Here is a 27117-nt window from a genome sequence, read left to right as displayed (position 1 = left end):
TTACCCAGGGTTAGAGCGGCGTACCGACGGCGGCTAAAGCAATTAGTTTTCCCGCAGTTGGTCAATTGTCAGAGTCTGCAGGCGAGAGAGCCTCTGGTCAAAGAGTCCAGTTTTACACCATTTGCCAATAAACAGGAATTACATTTGAGCATGAGCGGGCAAGCATCAAGAGCATGCGGCGACTTTCACTGGTCTGTTTCAACACGGCTGTCAGCTTTGAAGATTTGTGGCGAACATGTGAATGACCGGCGGAGAGCATGATCTGAACTGCAGGAAAAATTTCTACAAAATTCACTGTTTTAAATAGATTTTATGTGATGGAGCAACACAAAGTCATTGGAAAGTTAATATGGTTCTACACTCTTTTATGGAGGGTTGCGGTTAAGGTAGCAGTTCGGTTTCTGGCCTCAGAGGTTCCTTACAGCCAGGGGGCGCCATGGAGGCCTCCGAAAAAGATGACGGAAAAAAAAAAAAAGACTAATACATTTTTATATCATACTTTTTAATTTCTATATAAATGTAATTTGTTTTCTGTCATTATTATAAAATTATATATATATATATATATATTTAAAAATTAAGTTATTGAAGATGGAGATAGGAGGTAGAAAAAGTGTTTATTGCCCCACAGATGGGAAATTCAGGAAAATGTTTTATTTGGCATGCTGGTATTTCTGATTGGCTTCCAGACAAATTGATCAAGTTGCTCCTCAAGCTACAAATGAAAAAGTTTCTGACAAGAGAACGACCGAAGGAACCGTTCAGCAGCCCTGCTGTGGAGGACTCTGCTGCCAAAACCCTAAACTGTGGAGGTGAAATAAAATTTGATGGGATTAATATAAAAATATTGCATATTATATCAGGGGAGGGGATTGTGGTGGAAAACTGCATCTGGTGATACATTCAACATCAGCTTAATAAAGTAATAATATATCACCTGATAAGTTAACTCTGGAGGAGCAGCAGAGTTTAGTGCCAATCAGTTGTTCTGTCAGACGTCCAACCCTTTAGTGTGGTAAGAAGGAAGCTGTTGCTAGAAGAAAGCCCTCAGTTCCATGTATCCTTTTGGCCTACCTGCCACCACCATATAAATGGTGGTGGCAGGTAGGCCACCACCATTAACACTTCATCATGATGTGCCACCACCAGTCGGCAGTGACTGCAAAACTAAACAGATGCAGGGAGGGATGAAAATCCACAGTAGGATCCTGAAACTGAGATTGAGGCGAAGGTCTTCCTCCCACAGCAGGTGCAGCCTGGTGGAGAGCTGAACACAAACACACACCACACTTTTCAGATTTTTATTAGTAAAAAGATTTTTTAAACCACACTTCCTTTTCCTCAGCAATTCTACAAGACGGTGTTGGTTCATAAAATTAAACCCTGATTAAAAAGAAATTGAAGGTTTTGGTTAAAATGTGGGGAATAAATGGAGAAAAGTTGGGTCTTCAGGAGTGTCGAGACCCGAATAAAGTTTAGCTGCAGCCTTAATCCAAAGTGCAAACTAGAAAAACTCAGAATGGTTTTGTTGCATTCAGCGCTGCAGCAGATTCTGTTTTGTAAGTACAACCCGCTCATGGGGATTACAATAAATGACACGGATTAAGGTTTTATACTTTATGTAATCCATTATGTCTCTTAATTCCCGTCTGGACATTTGTCTTATTACTATTCATATTTTAAACTTGTGTTTTTAAAATGTGCTTAGACATGATTTTTTATTTATTTATTTTTTTTTAGTTTCCAATCCTCCCCTGTGGCGGATTAAAGCTGAGCTAAATGTGGAATATTCCAGATGCTGCTGGAGTGCAACAAGACATCCAGCAAAGGCTTTGGATTTGTTTTTAGTCTTTTTCTCTGCAATTACCACTCAGCTTGTCAATGCACCTGGGGAGGAAGAGCGGGTGCTGCTTGTTACTCAATGAGTTCCAGCTATGATGTACTACTTGAGATTATCCTGGAGGGTCAGCATATTCTGGAAGTATTCAGTGACTTCTTGTTCTCTTTCAAAGAAGAAGGGAGTGTTGGAAAAAAAAGAAAGATAAAAACATTGGATTCTCTGGCTCTTGTGGCCTTTATTTGATAGTTAATTGACAGGAAAGTGGGTAAGGAGAGAAGGGGAAAGACATGCGGCAAAGGTCGCCAGGCCGGGAATCGAACCTACGACGGCCGCGTCGAGGACTAAGGCCTCCTTATGTGGGTTGTGCTTAACCCCTGCGCTACCACAGCACATCCCTTCTCTCCTTTACATCTTGCGCCAACATTGAACCCACAAGCAGCAAAATGAGTAAGAAATAGATCAGATGTCTTTGGAAAGTTTCTTTGTGAAGGGAAAAAGCCCAGAGAAGAGACAGGAGAATGGATTTATCCCGGTAGGTGATTCCCACAATATATGGTGACCGGCTCGTTAATGAGGGAGTGAAACTTCAAACTGTTTCACCACGTAGAGACCAAACACCCTGTGCATGAGCAACACTTGGTGTGTCATTGTGTCTCATCCCTCCCAGATGGGACCGTCTAGTTACTGAGAAACAAGCTCAGGGCTCCCATTAGTGTTATCATGAGTTAAAATCTTCACGAAAGTAAAATGTTTGATTTTGTGGAGCATCTGATCGGTTCGTATGTCCAGCCACATGGCAGAGCAACACACCACACAGGAACTGATTCCACTCACGAACATCCCGATTCTAGAAGAAGATTCAGTAAAACCCCCAACATACCATACATGAATTTAGAATAATCAAACACGGATGACCATATAGAAGCAGTAGTGACAGTTTGTGGACTCATTTTAAGCGATATAAGATCAAGACCTTTACATATAGTGGACATTTCCCCATATTACCAAGGTTGGGGGACCACTGCCTTAATGTATTTGACAGTCTTTTGCATTAATCAGATTTTATTTGAAACCATTAGCATCACTGAGCTCCCACCCACAGATACAGTCACTAAATTGGTGCAACAGGCGACGTGTCACGTTGAACCGCCCCTCTCCCAGACAGCGGTGTCTGCAGCCTGACGTTAAAAGCTTTTCACTGTTGGAAGGTGATTTGTGGTATTCTGGAGATCTTAAGCAGTGGAGCGGACATGGATTTCACACGGAAGGGTTGATGGAAAGAAACGCTGCCTATTGCAGTCTGCGTCTCCGAGCCGAGGACGTGAAATGGCACTGGCACAAACCACGAAGAAGAAGTCGACAAATCGAAGCAGTTGGAGCACAATGGCGCTGCATGTTTCTTTTTTAATGACATTGTGTTCATGTGGAATGAACAGAAAACAGGCAAAGTTCTGTGCACATTTGTAACAAAAATGCAGCTCATTTTATTTCTTCCATAGAAGCAGCCACCTTCATTTAACAACTGCATTTTGCGTTTACTTGCATCGTCTTCCACTAATATTTTAATTAGTTTGATTCTCTGAAACACTTTGCACATAAATGTGCAAAAAAGTCTGAACATTTTCACACCACTGTATGCGTATGACTGTTTCTTTTCATTTTGTCATACTTATCAAGACTTTCTCTTCTAGATAATACTCTGTAATAACACTACTGATAATCGTCACTTTCTCATGCAGATTTAGATTTCAATCCAAGTCTGTATTAGATTAAGAACAGTCATTCCTCTTTTACACAATGACATCACCAAGACAAAACAAAAAGACTCATCTTATTTAACATGAATACATAATTTCATCAATATGCCAATGCAATATAATGCATTCATCAAAGAAAAGGCTTTTTTTTCCTGCTGCATATTGGCAACAGGAAGAAAAATGCAGTCGGTACCAAACACCACTTACTGCTCATCATGCAGTTATTAAAAAATGTCTTCAGACAGCATGCGTCTTGATGGCATTTCATGACATAAATTGCACGGTGAATCATAGAGGCACCAGCGGCAGACATGAGATGTTCCCAAACATGCAGTGGCTTCAGGGAAGTGATACAGTGGCACGCCACTTTGTTTCATAACCGCTATTAATTCTGACCAACGTTAATGCAGCTTCAAAGACACTAGGAACAAAGGGATGGTGTGTGGGCGCAGTCTGCAACCAATCGGTGAAAAGGGCCTCTACGAGCGGCAGGTTGAGACGAATATGTTGGTTTACATGGGAGGGTTGGGTAATCCCAGCGGTCCTGACCGGGGAGACCTCGGAGATTGTATCAAAAGCTAAAATGAGTTTCAAAAGGAAAAATGAAAGTATGGAGAGAAGGGAGTGGGAGGACGCCTCGGGCTCATCAGGAGCTTTAGAGGCAATGCAGCAAATTCCTGCCAAGACAGAGCAACTTGGAGAGCGATGTAAAATCCATCCAGTAAGTGCTCCATTGGTTCATAAGTCAGCAAGCAGAACCTCCAAAGGTAAAAAACTTCAAGGACTTCATAAGCGATGTGAAAATGTGTTCAAGGGAACATAGTGCCATTTTATAACACTTTGTAAACTCCAGTTGTTAAAAAAATTCTCTAAATACCAAGTATGACTAAAAATAAATTTTACTTTGTAATTTAACATCACAAAATTAGGCTTCTGTTGCCTTAAAACCTGGCTCTTTATTAAACTCCGCCTTCAGAAAGTCGTCACAACATTAACTCTTCTGTTAACTCTTCATCAACATTTTTACCAGAGTTGCACTGAGAAGTAGCTCCTATAATGAGCTCCGCAGGTGAACGGTTCCACCAGGTGTTTGCTAATTGGTGCTGGCTAGTCTCGAGGAGCTGGATGGAGGAGTCAAGTGGAGGGCTGCTCTCCAAGGCAGAAGCTCAGAAATTTAGAAACTGCAACTCAGAGGAGGAGCAGCGTCCAGGTGTTGTGCACAGCTGAATGGTTGCCATGGAGATTTATGGAATTCTCAAACATTTATTAAAGAATCAAGGTAACACTCCAGGTATGTTTTTGGTGAGGGGATCACCTTATAACATGATGTAAAGCTCAAAAAACTACATTTTACATAATACTGCCCCTTTAATTGCTGACGGGAGAACTCCCCAACAAAAGCTAAAAGAATGAAACAGGCTAAAATGCAGAAGATAATCCAGGTGCTTCATCACCTCCCTGCTGAGACACTCAGCATGTTACAGCATCTGTCTGCTCTCCCCCACAACATGGCTACCTCATGTTCCTGTCCACAAGTCTACCTCAAACTGCGCCAGAAGCCATCGCTGAGCGTTGTTCGCCTGTGCTTGATGTCACTGCCACGGTGAATGTGTTTCCATGCTACCGCCTGTTTCAAAGCGTCCGCCGCCTGTCGAGGGGCCGGTTCTGATCATCCGTCAGTCCCGATTCATGCTCGCAGTGAGCGATGTTACGTGCGAGGCATGGCTGGTGTGGCTTGTGAGCGAACGGACTTGTCAAAAAGCAGACAGACCGTAAAGCAGGGCGGCGATGAAGAAAAGGTGCCTCTAAGGCAGGAAGGGAATCTCAGAGCGTTCTTTGCATGTCGTGAAACTGTGAAGTGTTTTGAAGAACGCAGCTGATTGTTTGGGGCGCTGACATTCAAAGGAGAACAGAGTTTTCACTATAACACCAGATTAAAGTGGGATTAAAAGTCTGAATTCACCAAATATCTTAGTTGCAGGTTCTTATAACAGTTTGGGATTTTTCATTGCAGTTGAGTTTTATTTGTTATGACTTTTTGTTTGTCTCATTCAGCTAGTTTTAATTAGTTTCATTTGTTTTTTGAGTGGCTTTTCCTCTTATAAATGGCGAAATATGCTTTAGTTCTAGTTTAATTTTTATTTCTTGTACGAGTAGTTTTAGATTTTTCCTACTTTGGTTACTTTTTTGGTGCAGAATTCCATTCTATTGTGATTATGTATTGGGTAAGGAATACTCAACAGAATACACCATTTTCATAAGATGTATTCATTCATTGTTGAATAAATCATAATCTGGTGTTTTCACCCAACTTTTGCTGCAGCAGTTTTGCAAACTATAATTGGTGACTGATGACAAAAACTACTTGTGTGTGGGGAAGAGAGGGGGTGTAAATGGATCTTAGATCGGTTTGAAAGGTTAATAAAGATTCTTAAAGACAAACAAAAGCAATTATATCTCTAAATTCTCTATGTTTTAGCTAGTTTTACAAACGCACAAACACCTACTTAGTTGTTGATGTCTTTTTCTTTCCCCCCCATTACTTATTGTTTTATTTACTTCAATAAGCAAAAATGCTCTCTCAATTTCAGCTTTTGTCATTTTATTTATTTTAGTTAACTAAAATAACCCTGGTTTTAATCATTTCAGATTGACTTTATAGTCCTACAAATGTTCCGACTTTTTTGTTTTCATTCAGATTTCTGACTTTAAAATGTTAGAGAAGATCCTAAATTTAATATCACAACCTAATGCTTTTATTGGTTGAAAATGATTGAATTTTTGTAATTGTAGTGTTTTTCAACATCAGAGAATAACAATGTTCAATTAATCTTGAAATTTTGCAGACATTTGGTAGAAAGTTAGTCCTCTGGTGGAGGTTTTTTTTATTATTATTTACAACATCATGAGGGAATGCAGCAACAGCAGCCTTTCACAATAACAAATTTTGCCTGATGATAAAATGTCTCCAAAAGTTATTGCGATAAATGATAACATTGTTATTTTTCAAATAACATCTTGATATTATGGCATAATAATATCCCTCTCAGAGACTAACAAACTGTAGTTTTGTAAAGGACACAACACTGGAACTGAAAGGTATATTAAATATCTATAATAAAACACAACCAAAAACCAATAAATGAAACGTGGAAAAAAAAAACAAAAAAACACCACCAGCACCATAAAGAAAATTAATTATGAAATCTCTGTGAAGAAAATTGCCCTTCAAACAATACCAATAATCATAGGAAATCATCAAACTCATCTTAATTTATTAGGAAAACAACTGATTAAATGCTTCTTGTTGTAGCGACAGGCTTAACTGCTGGTTCACAAATCAAGATGGAAGCCGACCATTTTCAGTCCCTTTAAGATTGATTCTACTGTACTTTTAGATTTCCTTTCAGGTTAATTACAACCTTTAAACATGGCTGATCTGGGTTTGAAAGAGCAGAACATAATTGGCGTCAGAAGCTCCCTGCTGTCGCAAATGAATAGTTTGGACGTCGGCGGGTGACGGCATAGGCGACAACAAGAAGGCTTCACGCCGTTCCACCAAATATAGAGCACACTTATTAAATGTATGAGAAGTCATTGGCAAGTTTCACTGCAAAAACACAAAATCATACCAAGTATTTTTGGTTAGTTTCTACTGCAAACATCTTGGTACACTAGAAATACGACGACATGTACGTATAGGTAAATTTTCAGCTTGTTTTACGTAAATAATCCCTTAATATCAATTAATTTGCTGAAACGTTACTTAGCTTTATGTTATTTCAGGTGTATTAAGATACATCTAGAACGTAGACTTGGTCAGATTTTATGTTTTTGCAGTGTTGAGATTCAGATGAGAGCATAAACATGAGTAGAAATACTGGAGAATGAGCAAAACTAATACCTTTATAGTAATAAAACATACAAACTAATCCGGTGTTTGAAGCAGCTGGATCCCCTGTGAGAAACTCCAACAGACAACCAAAGAAAAGTTCAGGAAATTCTTCAGGCCTTTCATAACAAGTTTCTTCTTTACTTTTACACACTTTCATGTGTATTTTCAGCGTTATTGATCACAGTAGAGATCAATTTGTATCGCAACATGGTAAAGCTCTGCCGCTGGGCGTCATTACAGATGAATTGTTAATGTGTGGAGCAGCATGGCGATGCGGTGCTTAATGGCCGCCTCAGACGTGTGTGAGGGTGAGAGCACACTCAGTGTCTGTCCATCTGTGTTCGCCCTGTGACAGAGAGGCAACATGTTCACCCTGCACTCCGCCTGCCACGCAGCCACTTCTAGGAATAGAAAACGCTAGCAATGTTTTCTAACAAAGCTGAAAAGATCAGAGGATAGACTTTTTGACACATGGAGGACAAACATTTGGCTTTGCAAATGAATGCAGCACAAACAGTGTTCAAAATAATAATGTCTGAGTAAAGTTCAAACTTTATGATTAAATCCCAAGTGAAAACATAAAGAAAGTTCAGTCACATGCTATGACTGAACAGTAAGGTAAAATAATCCATATCAAAATAGCATTGAGAGCATTTTTTTTTCTTTACAAACTCAGAAATGTATTGTATAAACTGAAAAATGTATGAAAATGTAGCTCCTAGGAATCCTAGAGCTAATAGTTAGTTGTGTTAGTAAAGTTTCTGAGAAGTGTTTTATGTTTCACGTGGAGCTGGCCCTGGATGACCGGACTAATTCTGCTCATCTTCAGCCTTTCTTGGTTTTCTCAGAAAAAGAATGTTGTTGTCAAAACAAGGGAATCTACATGATTAAAGGAACAGTATGTAGATTTTACAAAAAGGTTTAGCATCAGAAGCATAAACATGGTTTCTACTGTCCGTAGGAAAGGATATCAAGGTATATTTTGTGTTTGAACTATTAAGACAGGCAGTTAGAAGAGAGGGTCTCAGGTTTCGGTGGATTTTAATTATTCATGGGTGGATGTTGTCCCTGACTGCAGCGAATCCCAGGGTTTCATTTTTAAGAAGCTGAAGATGGTTGAAGAATTTTTAACTGTTATTGTTTATCCTTGCAGCAGGTTCAGTTTACCACATCATTCATATTCAGTAAGTGTGCCTGTGCTGTTTAAACAGACATTTAGAAAATGGCTGTGCCAGTTCCAATCCAGATGAAACCCTGCATTTTGTGCACTTTACTGTACTTGACCCATTCATTGCTCGTTGTTCCCCGTGAAAGGCTGAGCTTGGACCCTCTGCTGCAGCTGCACTGGCTCAGGCTGCAGCTGTGTTCACGGTTTCTGCTGCTGCACTGAAAGCGCCAGCTGCACAGGGCTTCACTCGGCCCGTCGTCACGAGAGAGAGAGAGAGCCAAACCTAATCACACAGTCCAAACATCTCTGCCTAAATAATGTTTAAAACCGACCTGAAGGTCATTATATGTGTGGCAAGCTGGCCTGATTTATGGTTATTTCTCAAAGGATCAAATCAAATAAATGAATCAGAGAATGATCATATAAAAAAAAAAAAGGTACAAAATCTATATATGCATTTGAGCTTAAAAAGCAATAGCCTATTTAAAATAAGCGACATCTTATAAAGATGTACAAATACCAGCAGGAATCTTATTTGAAAAGAGGAAAACTGTGCCAATACCAACAGGGATGAATATGACATCTTTATTCCTCCCTGTCTCTTCCTCTACTTACGCCATGGTCTCACTGCAGATCACAGTCATGTGGACAAAAAATCAGAATCCATGGTTCTGTTAAACAGATTGACATGTCCAACCCTGCATAAAAACCCCAGGCCTGAATTCTTCCCCAGGTGGGTTGACATTGTTCAAGTCATTCTTGTAATTCTGATAAAATTTACTTTCTCAGAAGAAAGGAGAATATTGCATAATATCCATTCAAAAAGGAAATATTAAGCTTCTCAAAAGTATGTTTGTTACTATAAACTAAATACTAGAACCTCCTAGAAGTTCTGGTCAGATCCGTTTGCTGGACGCTCAGGGACAGTAACACTATTCAATTCAACTATTAAGTTTATTAAATAAATATTTAATTCAAAGAGAAGTCAAATGTTGTAGTTTCATTTAGACAGCATTTTTAATAATGCTATGGCTACACTAGCTTGAAAATGTTTATCTGTCCATGTCTCCAGCTCTAACCTCCCCCAGTCTCATTTACTCACAGGAAATGTTTGTCTAAATTAGGCTATTAGGTTCTGCACCAGCGTAATTGGTCAAATGGAGTGTTTAACATTTAAAATTATTCAGAGAAATACTTCACTTAATCAAGTCCTGTGTAATCAGCAACATTCAGATCAGCCAGTAATACAGAAACTCTGTAAATCTCTCTGCCCTTCACTTTCTTCTCTCACTGCGAGTCAATCCATGTGTGACAGATTCTGCTCTCTTAGCAATATTCTTGCAATAATTAGACTAAAGCAGTTTGTTTACAGATCAGACTGGAGCTTTCAAAGCTGCTTGATGGAAAGATGTTGCACTCAGAAGACTTTCTGTCTGAACCTAGAGATAGAAGGTGATGTTTCTGTTGGACACATTGACAATAAAAGCTTTCCTCTAAATTTCTTATCTTCCAAAGCAAATATGCCCTGAATATGACTCGCTTTGTCCTAAGATAAACATATTCAAAGATAACGGTATTGTGTAGTAACCTCACATTTGTATAAAGTATAAATCCCCTTGTCTCTAAGGAAACAAGGCCAAGTGATGTCAATGTCTTACTTTTTCCAAATAGTGAACATTTGATAATTACTGTTCTAAAACTCAAAGTGCTGAGAAAAAAGTAAAATACAAGAATTCAAGAGATTCTATACAGATGGAAAAACTCTGTAATTTTTTAGGTAAACTTGTAATGGAAAATTTAAGTGGGCGTGATTATCATTTCTCTGATTGCTTTTGTCACAGACTTTATTTTCAGTTTTTTGCCACTGATGTGTGATTTTGGTTTATGTTTTTTTCCACCCTGTTGCAGGGAAAATGTCCCTGTGGAAACAATGATGAAGTGATACTGGTACTTTCTTTTCACACCAACATGTTTAAGACTTTCAAACACATTTCTATATCAGACAAACCTTTTTAAGTATGCCACAACACCTTAATCACATTGAAATACAGACTTTGACTAGATCATTTAGGATTTGATGATTTGATCATTTCAAACACATTTCTATATCAGACAAACATAAATATAAATATTAGTTGAATTTATCTTAGATTTAGGAGGCAATTAGCGTTTTTCCTAACAGTTGTATAATAACTGGCATTATTTTATATCACTTTGCTCACTATTCTTTCCAGAATTTTTTTAGAGCATAAATGGCCTATTTAAAGTTATAGTTAGCATTTTATTCAGTCAGTCAGTTGAAGCCAAGCTGTTCCTGAACTATTGAACAATTATATGGAGAAAGACCAAACATAGGCTTGTTAGCTTGCTAACTAGAAGACCCTGTGGTCTTATTTTTCAGAAGTTGAGGACCATTTCTCGTGTGGAGGTGGTTTACCTTCAAGCAACAGGACATCAGAAGAAGAAGCAACAACAAGCTGCCATCGGTCAACCAACCACCAGACCGACCAGCTGCAGGGTTAATGGTTTCACACATCACAACATCAACTTTCCAATCACAACTGTATAAATATTTTATTGGTGCTGCTACTGCTCAAAAATCTAATTGCAACATGTCATTTCCCATGCAGTCTACAAAGTAAACACTTACCAAATTCACTAACAAAATCACGTCATTACCATTATGTGAAATACTAGGCTTACTGTACGTATCATCCAAGGTTATTGATTAGGGATGCACCGATTAATTGGCCAGCCGATTTATCGGTGCCAATTTCGGGAAATCTGTGATTGGCCGAATTTTACATGTGAAGCCGATCTCAATTATCGATCTTACCTCGGCATACGTATTTAAATCAACTGCTATCTTCTTCTCTGTAGAGAGAGAGGTTTGTCTAGCAGACCCGCCCACCAGATCAGGCCTATGTTTGCAGCTAACAGTAGTCATCTCACTGTTTGCAACTCATCATCGTTCTTGCTACATTTAGCGACATTTTAGACAAAAACAGTTATCGACTAAAATCAGAATCGGCAGGTCAGGATTTTTAATAGATCGGTAATCGCTGATCTGCCAGAAAACTGCAATCGGTGCAGTTCTATCATTGATATTTGTCCACGGCCTTGGCTGCACTCAGACCAGAAACAGTTTGATGCAAATCTGCAACACTTTGTCTAACAGTGGTAACCAGGAAACATTCCTAACCACCATGTCTCCCGCTGGTGTTGATGTTCCGTTTCTGAAATGTTGTGTTCAATTTAAACCACATCTTCCAAAACGTTTCTCTTTTGTCTCGAAAATCAATCGGATATTTCAGGATCATCAAAATATTTTTTTGGCAGATATAAATCGGGTGTTAGTGTTTTTTGTATCTTTGAACAGCTGTGGTCCTGGTTTGATAATTCTCTATAAATGCTGTTTTTGTCTGATTGCTTTGTCATTAATATTGAACCACAAACATTGATTTCAACCAGAGTATGTGAAGTCTGTTGGCTCTTTCCATGTTCAACTTGTCTTTGGAGTAATTTTTCGTAGGCTGGCCACTCCTGGGAAAGTTTATCACTGTCTACGTCTTACTCTCAGGTTCAACATGTAGCATCTTTTCATTTCAGTTTTCTTAAAAGTGTGGTTTATAAAAGTTGCGTAATTTTTTTTAAGCAAGGACAATTTTCTTGTCCCCAGAGTATCAGGCTGCTTTGTCCCCTTAGTAAATGAATTCATCATTTTAAAACATAATGTGTGACAAAAAAAAAAAAAGACTATACCCAAAGTAATATGTGAGGAGGCATTTACTGTTTCACAGCAGCAGAATATTTTAGCTTTTCCACAGAGTGAGAACATAGTGACACTGAAACACATTCAACTCCAACGTGATGTATCAGCTAATCTATTTTGAACAACAGTCGGTCAAAAAATAGTTCAGAATTGCTCGTTATCATTTTTATTGTTGCATTAGCTCCAATGTAAAATGATGAATCAACTAGTTACATGTCATTGTTTAAAAAGAGCATGATCCTAACTACCAGCTCCATGCATTAAGGTGAGGAAAGTTAAAATCCTCCTATCAAGGAGTGTTTGCTGCTCACTGGGAATAGTTTCTTCCAATGATGAGGCTGGCAACAAGAGCAAGAGGTCCTGCAGGCAGGTACAGGACACAGTGAGCTGGGACTGCAGCTGGGCAGTCCATTCATCACATCCTGTCCTTCAGCGCTGTTCTGTCCCGGTAGGCCTGCTGCTCCACCATGGATCAACACGGGACATGTTTGAACAGTTCACCCAAGGCCATGAAAGTTAGTGCAGCAGCTACATAACAGCATCAGGGTCGGCGTATCAAAGGAAATGCATCAGACCTCCAAGAAAAAGACCTGTGATGTAGGAAGTGGGTTTGCAGCTTTTCTGTTTGTCTACGGCTTGCTGTCCTGTCCACTTCCTCATTTATGATTTAATGAACTGCTGCCTTTTATTTTGTCTGATGATCCCTCCTGCATTACATTCAGGTGTAATAAAAAGTCACAGGCAGATACGGCTCCATGCTCACATTAGTGATGATGAAATACAACCTGCTGAGGTTTGGGAGGTTTTGTGTGTGGCTGCTGGGAATATAAGAGGTGTGACAAGAAGATACTGTGAAACGGATCTGGCCACATTAAAACCCTGCATCGAAAACGACTTTGTTTGGTGCAGCGGGAGCTCAATAGGAGCTCTGAATGAAAACAGGTGTCGACACCCTGTTGCATCTGTTTTGAGACTCTGATTTTGAAATAAGAATGGAAGTAGTTCTCAAGCAGCTCTGTTGTGTTTACGGAGTCGACTGACGATCCTTCGCACTCCACTGAATCTTTTATCAGACAACCTCTGCAGTTTTCACTACAGAAAAGAATCACAGAGACAGACAGGACAGCGATGACTTCTGTTCACTATGTGAGAGCAGCAGCAGGGCTGAACATACAGCTGCAACCACGCTGAAGTAAAAGTTGTAACTTTCTCTCTGAGCCTCAATAACAGCTTTTCAATAACTCATCAAACCTGAACTGGAAAACTCTACAATGGACAGAGCTTCTTTAATACAGTTTGAGATTTATAAAACTTCTTTTTTAACTTCTATTATATTTATGAAAGCAGACAACGGAGGCTCTGTCACCCATAACAACATTAAAGACGTATTAAGGGCCATTCATCAGCATTTATTCAAAATGATGCAGAAAACACAAACATTGTTATTTTTGCACAGCCTGTGTTTTAATTATGTGGTTGGGCTTTAATTAAACTTGTCACTAAAGACATGGGAGACGGTTTGACTTTATGACAGCTGCAGAGGGTTGGAGAAATCGTGCAATCAAAGAAACTGGTGAATTTATACCCAAAGTCGAAATTAATGTGATGCAAGGCTTTTTTAAAATCATATTTTTCTCAATAGTCGGTTGAAATTTTACTAACAGCAGAGGTCTACATGTTAGCCTCTAAAACAAAAGAGCCCAATTTTCACCACTAATTTACATTGTAGAAATGCCAAGTTGCAAAGACAACCAATAAAAGCCACATAAAACCAGGTTATTTTCTGGAAACAAAATTTGAATCCCAAAGGTTCTGGATTCAAACTGATTCTATATCCAATTTTACAGCAAGTCACTGTGGAACAATCGTCGATCTTTGGAGCATATCCGTATTCTTCCATTAAGCTGCATTGTTTTCCGTTGCACTCCAAGTAAAAAAAAAAGCCTGATTCGGAACATGGAAGGAATGGAAGGACAGTCTTAACCTTGGCTCCTTTTTGGTTGGACTTTGAGGACTTCTCCTCTTCCAGTCTTTCAAAAAGCCATTTACTTTGAGATCAGCTCAGATAGATTTCAACCAGGAGCCATACATCAACAGGACATGTTTTTCGATAACATTATTGAACTCTCTCTAACTTGATAAGAAACGAGGCTTTGGCTCTCGGTTGACTGTGAACATACAGAGGCCTTCACGCCGATCCTATCAAACACGGTTAGCCGTGTTATTTTAATCAAGTTTCAAAGGAACGTGTGTGTGTGTGTGTGTGTGTGGGCTTCTTCACTGCCTCTTTGTGTGCATGCCAATCTAAACGTGCCCCCGTCCACACAGAGGCTTTTATAGTAGTCGGAGGTTTGCTAAACAGGACGGCATCGTGAAACACCCTTGTAAAAAGCTCATCTGCTGCACACCATCTGTAAACACAGGTAGTGAGATATCATAGTGTGTGTGCAGATGGACAACTCCACATGTGGAGAGCATTAAAGCCTGCAAAGGGTCGGTGGGTGTGCCTTTCAGAAAAGCTTTAATGAGTTTTAAGGGGGGACAGGCCTTGAAGCTGCTTTTTCATAAACTCTACACTACTTCACTGAAAGTTTAGTCATTTTTAATTACATTTTAAGGGAATATGTGTGTGTTTATATAGTGTATGGAAAAATCCTTTCATACTACTGAGATGTTCAGCTTATGACTTCAAGTACAAAATTATTGCTTGGTGTGCAGTTTATGTGATCACACAAAACATCATGTTCAAGTTTAAAAAAATAATCAAACGATGAATAAAAATTTAAATAGATGCTATAAAAGGCGTGTAGTTTAATCCATGAATGTTTTTCACAATATGAATAATTATTTACAATAGTTTTCTACAGTCCCTTACAAAAGTGTTCCTAATGGTTTAACTTTTCTATGCCAGACTTCAATAAATTTTACTGTTATTTTGGACAAACCAATTTAAATGTAATACCAGGCTAGACGCATTTATGTTTTTTTAACTTTTATCTCAAAAAGTGAGTAGATCATATCCTTGCCCTTCCACACCACAATTATCTCCTGAGTTGGTCTCATACATAAAAAGGCAATAAATCATACGGCTGTTTATGGCTGCAATACCACAAAATATGAAAAAGTAAACGGGATGTAAACATTTTCACATACCATTTGAAAAAATTATTTTAAGGTTTCAATCTTAGCAAATAAACACTAAATAAAAGGAAAGAGCGTACAAAGATCCTGATAAATAAATGGATAAATCAACATGTATTTTTCCCCAGGTTTTATAATAGTTATCTGAAAGGCGAGCCACTGAGCCGCGGCGTGAACGTGGCTGTGGAATGAAGACATGTGGCTCCAGGAGCACAGCTGATTGAATCTGCAGACTGGGATGGATGAAGGGTATCTGCAGCTTTGTTCCATGATTTAGCGCTGTGACCCAATGGGCCGCCTCACCCCGCCCTGGTGGCGCGTCGCTCACATTTCTTGCAACAATCCTTAACAGATGTTTGCGGGGTCTTGGAGAAATCAAAAGTCAGGGGCATCAGGGCCCTGGAATGTCATGTGTGATGCTATTTGTGAATACCACCTAAATACCTAAATACCACGTAAATACTGGGGGGCTGAACTAGTATAGCATGTAGCCTAAAAAGCAGGAAAGACTGGGGATAAATAAGAAAGTTAAGCAGCCATTAAGACATTAAAAAAAAAAAATTAAAAAACTACCAAGAGAAAATGACTGAACACCTTGCAGTCATGGGTTTAGGGACCACAGCACAAACAAATAACTAAAATCCACAAACACTTGAAACAGTTGCTAAAGATGCTTCTAAACACCAAATATAACTTAATAAGCAATACTACGCTCAGTGTAAACCGTCTCTGTGCTACCGCATGGGATAACAGCTACAGTCTTCCTTATCTCTGTTCTTGTGTCTACAGCCAATCAGCACCAAGGACAAAGAAAGGCACTCCTGGACTGGCTGCTTTGCAAATGCCAGCCAATAGTGTTAAGCAGTGCCGCAGGACGGTATTTTGTCTCAAAAATTTTAGACATGCGCTCTGGAAAAAAACCAACAAATGAATAAATAAATAAGCAAATAGGTCAATCTGTAAAAACTGATTTGTAGACAGGGTGGGCTGCTCTGTACAGTGTGTTCATGATACCAGTCGTACAATTGGCCTGTTGGATGCACCTTTAACAGGTTTTCTGCATGTTTCACCTACTCAAAATTTAGACCTTTTGAGAATATTACAGAGTTTAAGACTTAAATTGGTAGCTAACATCTTTTATCAGTCCTTTCAACATTCTAAACCAGACAATCATGGTGATGGGTGGTAACCGTCTGTGTGTTTTGAAGAAGCGAAATTACGCAAAAAGATCCTTGTAAACACGCACAGAGTGTAAAAAAAACAAACAAACAAAAAAAAAAAGTTCAACTGATCAGCTTGGATCTGACAGATCCAACTGACCGATGAATTAGTGCAGATTTCTCTGCAGATGCGACCAGGAGGAATTTGTGAGGCTGTGTGTTCAGACCATAGTGGGTGAAGTGCTGGTAATTTAAATGGAGTCAATTAGTTTCATTTATTATAAGTTACTGGGGCCACAGTCAGTGGTGTTTGTCACTATGGGGAAAACGTTTGATGCGTTCATCTGCTTTATGTGTGAGGGGATCTGGATTCATGGTTCAACTAGCTTAATATTAATTAAACTGGTTAAAAATGCAGCTAAGTAACCTATATTAATAATATTATAATTTGACGGGTAAAAATAGTACATGACCGATTTTTAATGCTGTCGGTCAAAATGACGGAGAACAAAAAAGTCTAGCGTGATCTTTGATATATATATATATATATACGCACACACACACACACACACACACGCACGTGTGCACATTTTCTAAAGTTTTTATATATTTTGTTTGAAACTTGTATTTAATGTGTGACACAGCAAAACCAGACAAAAGATCCTTAGTAAATTTATCTCCAATGAAACCTTTAACTTGTGTTACCCAGTGGTTGGGGGGGTTGCCACCAATGTAGGAACTTAGATGCGTCAGCCTTTCTGTAATGATTGCTGGGCTTGGGTCCAGAGAAATGACACCCCCAAATAACTTTTAGAAACCTGAATGGATGAGAGCCTTGTGGAATGGCAGAAACTTAGAGATTCATATGTCATGATGAAGGCAGGAAAAAAAAAAAAAAAAAAAGAGCAGAATTTATAAGCCCCATTCTGCTACGCGGCAGACTGAAAAACCCAATGAGCTGCAGGGCTGATTGCTGACTACATTAAGCCTCTTAGGCAGGATGCTGATGAATCTACTCGTTGAAACGTTAAGGTAATAGTCTTGACATAGCAAAGACATAACTCACTGACTGTACCTGAAAATTCCTGCCGAACGACAGCAATTCCAAGCAGCAGCAGGTCCAATATGAAAGAGGACTTTGCTTTTATTACCATCATCATTACTGTATATCATTTCTGAATGTACAGCCATTTGGTTTCATTTAAATGTAAATCTGGGCACTCAACTGCGCATGTTGTCCCCCCCGTCTATGGCAGCCCGACTATGATGATTCATTCTTGAATCTGCAGGCAGAATAAAAAAGTCCCTTTGCTTTCTCTCAAGGAAAATAACAGATTTGACCTTTGTCCGTTTCACTGAAAGCCCTGTGAGCAGCAAAATAAAAAAACCTTGAGATATTTTTTCATTTTCCTTTTTTTGTAAGGAAAACAAAAGTAGCCACATTTTGTCGTTTTTTACCATTAAAAAAAAAAAAGTTTTTTATTTTAAGGAGGAAAGAGACATTGGGTTTGTGGGACCGGGTCAGGGGCAAAGCTGAGGCTGCAGCAGCAGCAGCAGCAGAATGGAGGAGAACGCCGTGGCGGGCCAGGCAGTGATGATTATTAGAGCAACGTTTGACAAAAGTACACGTCATGAGTGGGGAAGAGGCTGTATGCTAGGGATGCACTGATAAATCGGCTCAGATTTCCTTATTCATTTGAGGAATTGGCAATAAGCATAAACTTGTATGTCAAACCGGAGATAAACTGTTCTGATATTGATATCTGTATCAGTTCCGGTATTGGAAAAAATAAATCTAGATTGGGTGTTGGTCGAAGCTAAGCTTTATCTTGAGTTATATTTGGAATTCCTCATTCCATTTTCTCAACCATCTGAAAGAAAGTTTGCTGCAGTTTATTTTTACATTTTACATGTTTAACCAAGATAATCAATAAAGCCAATTATTTACATTAGCTGATCTCCTCCTAATTACACTGACTGAACAAATTAATGTTCTGTTTTGACATATTTTGACCAAGCTTGTGAAGCTGTTGTTGGGCTGTACTTGTGCAGAATTATCAAATACATTCTTAACTGAGTACATTTATGTCCGTTTAAAAAAAAAAAAAAATGCCTTAAGTCATTTCAGCTGTTTTCCTGTAACGGATCGGCATTGGTTGACGCATCAGTTGAAACATTGGCAATGAACAAAATCGGATTTGGCAGGTTAGGATTTTTATAAGTGGGCAATTGGGTAGAAAACTGCAGCTGGTGCACCAATAACTGCGAAAGTTTATCAAATGAAGTGACACAGATTCCAAGATGTAAGCAAATGCTACCATATTCTCATCTCACAAAATATATTGTCTTCATAATTATTAGCACAACTTCCTGAATGACTAATAAATGAACTGGATGACATCAACACTCAAACTTGAATTAATCCCCTCGATTACCACTCTTCTTATTCTACACAGAACCCACTCCTGCTAACTCACACAGCACATAAATTAATCATCAAGCCCTGAATAAATGCACCTGCATGACAAGTCAAATCAACAAGAGCTTCATCAGGATTCAGGTTTCAAGAGATGTTACCAAAATACTCCCACAACCTCTTAGCATGTTCTGTTAGAGGATCTTTACAAACAAAATCCAATTCCTTTATCAAAAGCGAGTCACGGCAGCGCTAAGAAAGATGTGCGTGTTCAGATAACCCCCCCGCGTGTTTCATCACAGCTGAGAGACATGAGGAGAGCTTTTTAAAGCGGCCCCCTGGGGCCGCGCTATTCATGTGTTGCGCATGAAGGAGCCCTCATTGGTGACCCTACACGAAAGTCTCGTTTCAAGCCACCGGGGGCCCAGCTAACTTCGGCCATTGATCGTCGGCAGCTGAAGTCCTGCTGTGTGCGGGCTGGAGCTGTCAGGTCCTGCTGCAGCAGCAGACCGCTGCTGGCCGGCTGGCTGGACTCTGGTTGGTAGAGAGAGGGAGTGACGCGAGTCGTGACATTTATTTATTTTTTTTTCCGACCTGTGTCACTGAGGTCACGTAGAAAGAAATGATAAAACAAACTGTGTCACGTGTTCCTGGAGATGAAGAATTCCAGGTTAGTTTTTTCAAAGCCATTTGGGTTTTTTTCTGATTGAGAATTTAGAATTCGAAATGTGATTTTTTTTTTTTTTGTTGTCTGAACTGTTACTTCAAGTTTCATCATGGCCTTTTTAACTCTCGCTGCCCCAGCAGACGGATCACCAGGCGCTATAGTTCATCTCTAAGCCTGTTCCAGTAAGCAATTAATTGTATGACTGTAAAATGAGCTCAACAATTTTCATTCTCATGATATTTTTTGAAGGTTAGTTTTGTTTACAGACACATAATTTATTTATATTGTCAGTAGTAAGTAGTTTTTATCTTGGTTTTCTTTATTGCTTTAGGTTGTATTTCATTTTGGATATTTAAAATGTCTTCCATTTCCAGTGTGGAATGTTCTGCACTAAATTAAAGTGTATTAATCTTTGACAAGGCAAACTTGGGACAATTTATCATCCAGCAAAATGTATTACCACGACAGACCCAGCATCCACCGGTTCCTTTGTTTCATTTTGCTAATATATAGAAATATAAAAAAATATGCAGCTGTGAATTTTATAAGCATGGATACAAATAAAATTAAATTAAAAAAACAGTTTTAATCAAAAATATTGTTTCTGGAATCAAAAAAACCTTGACAGGCGAAAACTTTCAATATACTTTTCCTACATTTGCATTACATTTAGCTGCTGTTGGGTGGAAAATAAAGCTGTTATTGTTTTCCACTGTTGCAAGTTGTGGTAATTCTCCGTGTTCACAATTCCACAAAATTATATGAGAAACCTTCTCCCTATATGATGTAAATGTGACCCTAAATCACCAGACTATCTTTGACAGATGACTTAGAACACGACCCTGAGGTTCCTCTCTGGCTTCATGACCAGTTTAACCCTAGTATCAGGGCAAACAAATCCAACAAATGTTTCACAAGTCAAAAACTGCTTGGTGGAAGCAACAATTCAGTCCAGACTTGAGCAGTCTATGCATTGTGGTTTTCCTGCATATCTCAGTCTGAGGTGGTTCCAACACCCACATACCCATAAACTACTTTTGTGTGTTTCATGAATCTGAAACTGTGGCTAGCGACAAATACTTAAATAAGGTTTGGGTTTGAAAAATAATAGATCTGTGAGGATATCAGGGTGTGTTTGTGCGTTTATAGTTTTAAACATTTCTTTAGATCAGCTATTTTTTCTGTTTCACTTCAAACTAGTCAGTTCTTAGTTAGATTATGTTGGTTGTTTTCTGTCTACTTTTTCTTGATTACGTTTCCTCCTCCTCTGCTGGAGGAGGAAACGTAATCAATCCAATAAATCCACTTTATTGGATTGTAAAACCCTTTGGTCAAAGTCTGTTTCTATAAACTGTCATACTCTCTTTAGCTGCCTGTACTTGCACACCATTTCCTTCACCATGGTTACAGGTGTAAGCCTTTTTTTAATTCATCCTAATCAGAATAAATAAGAAATCACATTTAGTCCTCTTTACAATTTATACATGAATACCAACATAGCCAAATGATTAAATGCTAATTAAAACGAAGACAGTTTCATGCAGCTAAGCGCTAACAGGTTATGTTTTGTGGCGTGGCTTCCTTTCGGAGATGCATTCGCTGATAAATCCGACAGGTGAAAAACTGTCAAATTGAACGTGAAAAAGGCAGTGAGCACTCCATCTGGCCTGAGTTCTCTGGAGCCACGACTTATTGATCTCTTTTCTCTTCTATGAGCTTTTTTGATGATGACTCCTTTGGTATCAAGAGTCAGAGAATGACAGCAGTTCTAAGTACAGCTTATCGATGCAGCTCGCCTTGAAGTGCTTTTGTTGTTTTCTGGAGTTTCAATTTCAACCATCGCTATTAGTGGAAAAAACTCGATTTTACCATTCTGGTTAGAAGATGTATGAGAATTTCAAAAAATAAGACAGAAAATCTGTAGAAGAATGAAAATTGGTTTAGTGGGATGGTAAACCAGGGTTTCATTATGAGTCTTTTCACAAGGAGTTGAAAGAGGTGCTTCTTAAACTAAAGGTCATCATTTACAAGGGTCATCGTACTCCAGGTAGTGACTGCTGATGACCTGATCCCGGCCACTTCTGCTCCTTTGATTATTCCTTTTATTCAGATTTTCCTGGCTTAACGGCTCTTTTACTTCACAAAAACATTTTAACAGTTTCAATATCATATATCATCAGGTGTAGCTCCATAATTTCATTTCCACCATAGAATTCTGAATGAGAAAAATGAAACGCACTCTGTAGGATCCCTCCATTCATCAAGAATCCCACTTAGGGCAGCAAAAACACAAAGAAGCTGTTTTCACTTCATTCCATTAAGCCCCTGCTGAGCAAAGTACCAAATAACAGATATGTTTTACCTTCAAAAACAGCTTTAATTTGATATTCATTAGGTCTGATTAGTGGGAGCAGGAAACCATTTTTCTTCCTCACGAGTTTCTCTTTTTATGTTCTACAGATATACAGCAGCTGGGCCGTGGGATTCCAGGAAATAAATAAGAATTTATATATAAATTTAAGGGATGCAGTTCCAAAAGTTCTTTTTGTTTGTGATTGGTTTTAAAAATTGAAGAGAGCATGTCCCCTGGAGACGAAGCAATTCATCGGATTAACAAAGATGAATCGATTATTGAAATAATTGCAAACTAATTCAGTAGATGATCAATCGTTAGCTCAAGTATGAAGCCACAAAATGGAAAAACAAAAACTCAGAGCAGTAAAGCCTAAACTGTGCAAATGTATACATTTTGTATTTAGCAATAAAAAAACCCATCTTCGTCTGTAAATATGTTCTAGTCAGTTTTTGATTCACCTGGATCAAATTCTACAAAAGCAATAACTAGAATTAAGCACCTTTTGCTATTCAAATATTAATAGGTTTATCAGAAAAATAAAGAGATAGTCCAATTATCCCTACACTGATTTGTTGAGAAGGGAAGCAGAGACGACCTCTTCACATGTCGATGTTAGAAGTACTTTGTTTAGATGAGTTCTCTGCTCCAATAATCAAAGTAAAGCTGTTACTGCATTCTAGTCATTTTTTTTATCCGATTAATCATCAGAATTACTAATTCCTAAAATAATTGTTAGCTGCAGCCTTACAGTCCACTTTTAATGCAGGTGAAAAGATGCAAACATAGAAAAAAACAACATGAAACTTTTGTAAAGATGCACAAATAAACCGGTCATCGATGAAAACACTTTGTTTTCTGCCTTTAGTAACCTGGATAAAACCTAAAACCTTTTCTGTTCTATCAGAGTTTAAATACAGTCCATGAATCTGTTTGTTCTGAGCATAGTAAAAATTTCAAACCTTTGCTTCTGTCAAGCAATGTGTGGCACTTTTTAAAATTCTTTTGGAATCAGTGTTTGCCATATTCCCAGAAAGAAAACCGGAAACCTGCATCTGCCAGCATAAGCCCACAAACCTTATTTTAAATTTCCAAGTCTGCAGAAACGTCGGGTTTATCTGGATCAAGTAGTTATTATGGGCTGAGCCTCTGATTGTCTTTGCACAGCAGGAGGTGACAGCATGGCAGAACGATAAAAGCCACGCGATCCAACAGACTCCACATGTACAATGAAAAGGCGGGCGCTCTGCCTCTGTACGCTGCAACCTAAATACATCACAACAACCAGTCAAACTTCATGAAGCAACTTTTCAGAGGGTTCATCCACAAGAAGGAGCATCTCTGACAAACACCACGACTGCACCCTGTCGTCCTCCACAGCAGCAGGAAAACACAGAACGGGCTGGAGAGTTAGCAGTAATACAGATGTGTGGGAGGCAGTTTGGGGAATTTTACAGTCGGTACATCGGGAACAAAGAACCAAGAAGGTTTTGTTGCCGTACAGCTCACAGAATTACAGGAAATTTATTTTGGTTTTATCTCAGTGCAGCAGCGTAGAGTCCAGCTTTAGTCCAAAACACTCTAAATCAGAAATGTTGGAGTCTTTTCTCTCTTTTTTTTTGTTTGTTTGTTTGAGTGAAAAATGCAGCAACACAGTGTGTAGAGGAGCAGAGCTGAGCTTCACCACCTCTAGTGTGAACCAGCATGCAGATCGTTTGCAAAAAGGTTTCATATTACATCTGCAGCAAACGTTCTTTAAAGGAATCACTGAAGGCATCTTGATCACATATTGTATGTTGTTTGTTTTTTTTCTTTTTTTGCTGCATAAATCTATCTTTTCTACACAGATTATTTAAAAAAAAAAAAAAAAAAAAAAAAACGCACCATGCCTGTTGCACAGGCGTGCCTGCATCAGCCGCCGCTCTCCTCCACGCAGCGGGCTCTCGATCTGATGGATTTATTTCAGAACAAGTGAAACAGGAGAATCAGCAGCGACCCCAGTGACACCCAAGCAGCTCCAGCGGCTGACAGCGGAAGTTTTAAGCTTTATGATTCAATATGCTGCGCGATCAGGACGAGCTACTCCAGCGCAAAGCAAAAGCAAAAGATAAATAAATAATAAGAATAAAAAAAACGGGGATGAATGAAAACGCATTCTGATGATTGCGTGTGCGCTTTGGAGTATTTACAACATCAATACCGTAAGGTTTTCATTCAGGCGACAAGTGGTGCGCAACCACGAGGGTTGGCACGCAGAAAACAGTCAGTGAGCGCAAAGTAACCATGCGTGCTTCATGGAGAGGAAGCTCCTACCTTTGGAGGTGACTGATGCCGGCCAGTAAAACCCACACAGGAGGCCCACGGCGAAGAGAAAGCGTCCTTTTGTCCGCGCATCCATACCTTCCCACTGATGCGCTATAGAGGTGACGGCTCTCCGGATCCCTCGCGTCTCCCTTCGCCTCCTCCTCCTGCCGCTCCGGATTCCTCACGTAAAGCGGGCACAGAGGCAGTGTGACGGGCTGGCAGCAGAAAAACAATCAGGGGGACAAGTGGACGGCTGGCGGGCTGGGCTGCCGGTCGAGGGGGGACAAGCATTTTCACTCCACTTTCGCCGTGCGTGCAGTGTGCGCGCAGCGGGAGAGACGTGAGCTTTCTGTTTACTCCCCCCTTTCAAAGCATCATCGGCACCGGAGCCCGCTGCGCTCCGACCAATGGCAGCGGGAGGAGGAGAGAGGAGGAGAGGTGGGCTCCGATCGCTCCAACACCTCTTCTTCTTCTTCTTCTTCTTCTTACTGTAATGCAGCAGGCAGAGGTCCGCCGTTACGGTGAGGCAAAGAACAAAACACAACAGCTGACTTCAGGTGGCTGCTTGATTAAAAATAATATCATAACTCAGAGGAGGAGACGCCGATGACCTGAACTTGACCGGGTTGATTCTATCCGGAGTCGAACCAAGGCAGCTGCTGCTTAGGGTTCAGAGGTCAGCAGTGGCACTTGATTTTTTTTTAAGCAGAACAGGGACTATGCTAAAACCAAATTCATTGAGAAAATTGCTACTTTTAACTCCTACATGTTTTCTGTATGTGTTGAATAATAGAAAATTATTTGTGTTCTGCTGCTTTGTGTCAAATAATTCCTAAGCTAGAAGCAAGTTTGGCAAGAGGGGTAACGATGATTTCTACATATAAATACCACAGCCATTCCTTCTTATTAAGTTATCAATGATAGATCACATCCTGGCTTGATTAATGCCTGAAATATGGGATTGAAAAACACATCAGTGGAGCCTTTTGGACTCTAAAAAAGGAAAAAAACGGGTGAGAAACGAAGTTAATCTGGAAAGAGTCACTAAGTCATAAAGCTATGTAATCCTTAAGGCTTTGTAACTCCAATGAACTAAATATTTTCTTTTGTAAAGCACCTTCCTAAGGTAATGGCCTAAGGTGTATTTTTGCCATTAGTGATTCTGGGAAAATAATAAAAAAAAAGAAATAAGGATAAATAAATAACCACTTTTGGAAAAAATAAGGGACATATTCAGAAGCAGTGATGTCATAGTAAGTTTAAAAAGTAATAGTTACTTTACTGACGACTTGATTTTTGTCATGCGGTGACGGTGGATCAAAATGCAGTGAGGCAGAGGTGTCGAATGAATGCTAGATTTAAAGAAAAAAGGAGCGGAAAAAAAGCATACAAAAAAGATCCGATCACAGGGAGGCAGAGGAGAACAAAAACTGAAAATCCAATTGAAAATGCAGCAGGGAAGAAATAGGAAAATAACAAGAGGAACAAGTGAGAAGAGAGAGAAGAGGTGTATAAATACTGGGAGAGCAAAAGCTGGAACAAACTACCTGGGCTGATTGGCTAACGGGTTGCAGGTGGGAGAGGAGCAAGAGAAAAAAAGAAAAAGAAAGAAAAAAAGAGAGAGAGAACAACCATGCTAGTGGTGCCTAAAGTTGGTCCTTCATCCAACCTTTTCAGCATGTCAGTGTTCTTCTTAGGCCTTCTACTAGTACTTCTTACTTCCATTGTTTTATTCCAAAGAAATGTCATAAAACTGAAAAGAAGACAAATAAAAATCTTTAGTGTGTTGGTTTACAAGTGTGTTCTTAACAACTGCAACTCTGCATTTAAAGACATAAACATACACAAAAAAACCACACAATTGTAGCCTACTGTGAACTTTAGCATAATTAGCAGTTAGCATTTGCTAACTGCTAATGCTAACTAACTTGCAAACTTATGAAAAACCACTAGTCTGGTCTGCTACTATGCTAACACTAATTCCCATAAAATTCAACAATGCATGAAAATGAACTACTGACAACATCTCCGAAATACCAAGCAAGAGTTTAGTATTTATTTGCAGAAAATGAGAAATGGCCCAAATAATAAAAAAATATGCATGAGGAAACAACTTTCAGACCTCAAAAAATGCAAAGAAAACAAGTTCATATTCATTTAGAAACAACAATACTAACGTTTATATATCTATATATATATATATATATATATATATATATATATATATATATATATATATATATAGTATGAATACACATCTGTGACACTAATATCATGATCCTTCCCCAGAGAGTTACTTTGATGGAGTCTGCTATATGAAACATGCAACATTGCCTAATTTAATTTACCTGATAACTGATACGCCGCTGGTAATGACCAGGATGATTCTCTGAGTGTCTGTTTGAGGAGCAGGAGAACATGTGGCGTTGCGCCACAGAAAAAATACCCAGAAACACGCTCAAATATCCGACCCGCAGCCTTCTAAGGTTCCCTGGCTTATCTCTCAGCCATTTGATCAGACTCAGATGAGGCTCTAATGTTTGCAAAACACAGGAGCAGGATACATTCAAGCGCAATGTCTGTCCTGTGAAAAATCACATCTCATTCCACTGGTGCCTGTGCTGCTGTGCCAACACTGTAACAG

The 27117-nt window shown here is 39.2% G+C and overlaps 1 protein-coding gene across 1 annotated transcript in view; it reads right to left on the bottom strand.

Moving 5' to 3' along the window:
• unc5db (unc-5 netrin receptor Db) overlaps positions 1-26158 on the bottom strand; it is a 209452-nt gene extending 183294 nt beyond the window's left edge. The window contains exons 1-2 of the mRNA XM_044110930.1: positions 25751-26158; positions 24483-24961 (exon numbers count right to left, since the gene is read on the bottom strand). Coding sequence (XP_043966865.1) covers positions 24483-24567 — 85 coding nt within the window. The 5' untranslated portion in view covers positions 24568-24961; positions 25751-26158. The remainder of the gene's footprint in view (positions 1-24482; positions 24962-25750) is intronic.
• Positions 26159-27117: the final 959 nt, after the last annotated feature.

This window comes from Gambusia affinis, linkage group LG03, assembly GCF_019740435.1.
Source record: "Gambusia affinis linkage group LG03, SWU_Gaff_1.0, whole genome shotgun sequence".
Classification (NCBI taxonomy): domain Eukaryota; kingdom Metazoa; phylum Chordata; class Actinopteri; order Cyprinodontiformes; family Poeciliidae; genus Gambusia; species Gambusia affinis.
Note: the sequence above shows the minus strand (reverse complement) of the source record. Positions and strands in the feature narration are given on the sequence as shown.